The following is a 672-nucleotide window of genomic DNA, read 5'->3' on the forward strand; positions in this document are numbered from 1 at the left end:
CGTTAAAAATATATTTGATATTACGTGTTGTTGCTGGAAACGCACCTTTTCGATCCCACTTCCAGGTTTGCTCTTCTTTAATATTTATTCCTCAAATACGCCATTTCTATCTCTAGTCCTCCGCAGTCAATGAAAATTTAACGCCTACAGCTTCGATCTCTAAAATATCCCACTTCCAGTTCAAATATTTAAACAATCAATGATTCTTTTACAACGCCTGCATTTTCGACACCTCAGATTTCACATTTCTCTCTTCGCCATTCTGGTTTATTTTATTATAACTTTAAAAATTCCCAACTTAACCACCCTCCTACATTCAACAACTAAAAATACTCCCAATTTAACCATCCTCCTGCATCCAACAACTAAATCAATAAGGAGAAAAACCCAAGAGAAGTCGACCTTTCGTAGGAACCTCGGACTCACTAAACCACCCGCAGTGACCTAGCCTGACCTTGCACCCTGAGGTTCCCGTCGCGGTCGTGGGTGATGTGGGGAGGAAGGGGGGCGCCGTCCTCTCGCCTCCAGGTGATGCTGGGCTCTGGCACGCCCACGCCATAGCACGAGAGGCCGCCCGTGCTGCCGATCTCGACGACGGTGTCTGCAAGAGGCCGGGTTGGGACCCTTGGTTTAAACTTGTAATATTTATTAAAACTAAAAAAAATACTTTGA

The 672-nt window shown here is 44.5% G+C and overlaps 1 protein-coding gene across 1 annotated transcript in view; it reads right to left on the reverse strand.

The window, feature by feature from the left end:
- The window catches only part of LOC119594793 (hemicentin-1-like), a gene marked incomplete at its 3' end in the record, with an annotated part of 75,652 nt that overhangs the window by 14,513 nt on the left and 60,467 nt on the right, over nucleotides 1-672 (reverse strand). The window contains exon 18 of the mRNA XM_037943882.1: nucleotides 455-601. Coding sequence (XP_037799810.1) covers nucleotides 455-601 — 147 coding nt within the window. The remainder of the gene's footprint in view (nucleotides 1-454; nucleotides 602-672) is intronic.

This window comes from Penaeus monodon, chromosome 34 (genome assembly GCF_015228065.2).
Source record: "Penaeus monodon isolate SGIC_2016 chromosome 34, NSTDA_Pmon_1, whole genome shotgun sequence".
NCBI lineage: Eukaryota > Metazoa > Arthropoda > Malacostraca > Decapoda > Penaeidae > Penaeus > Penaeus monodon.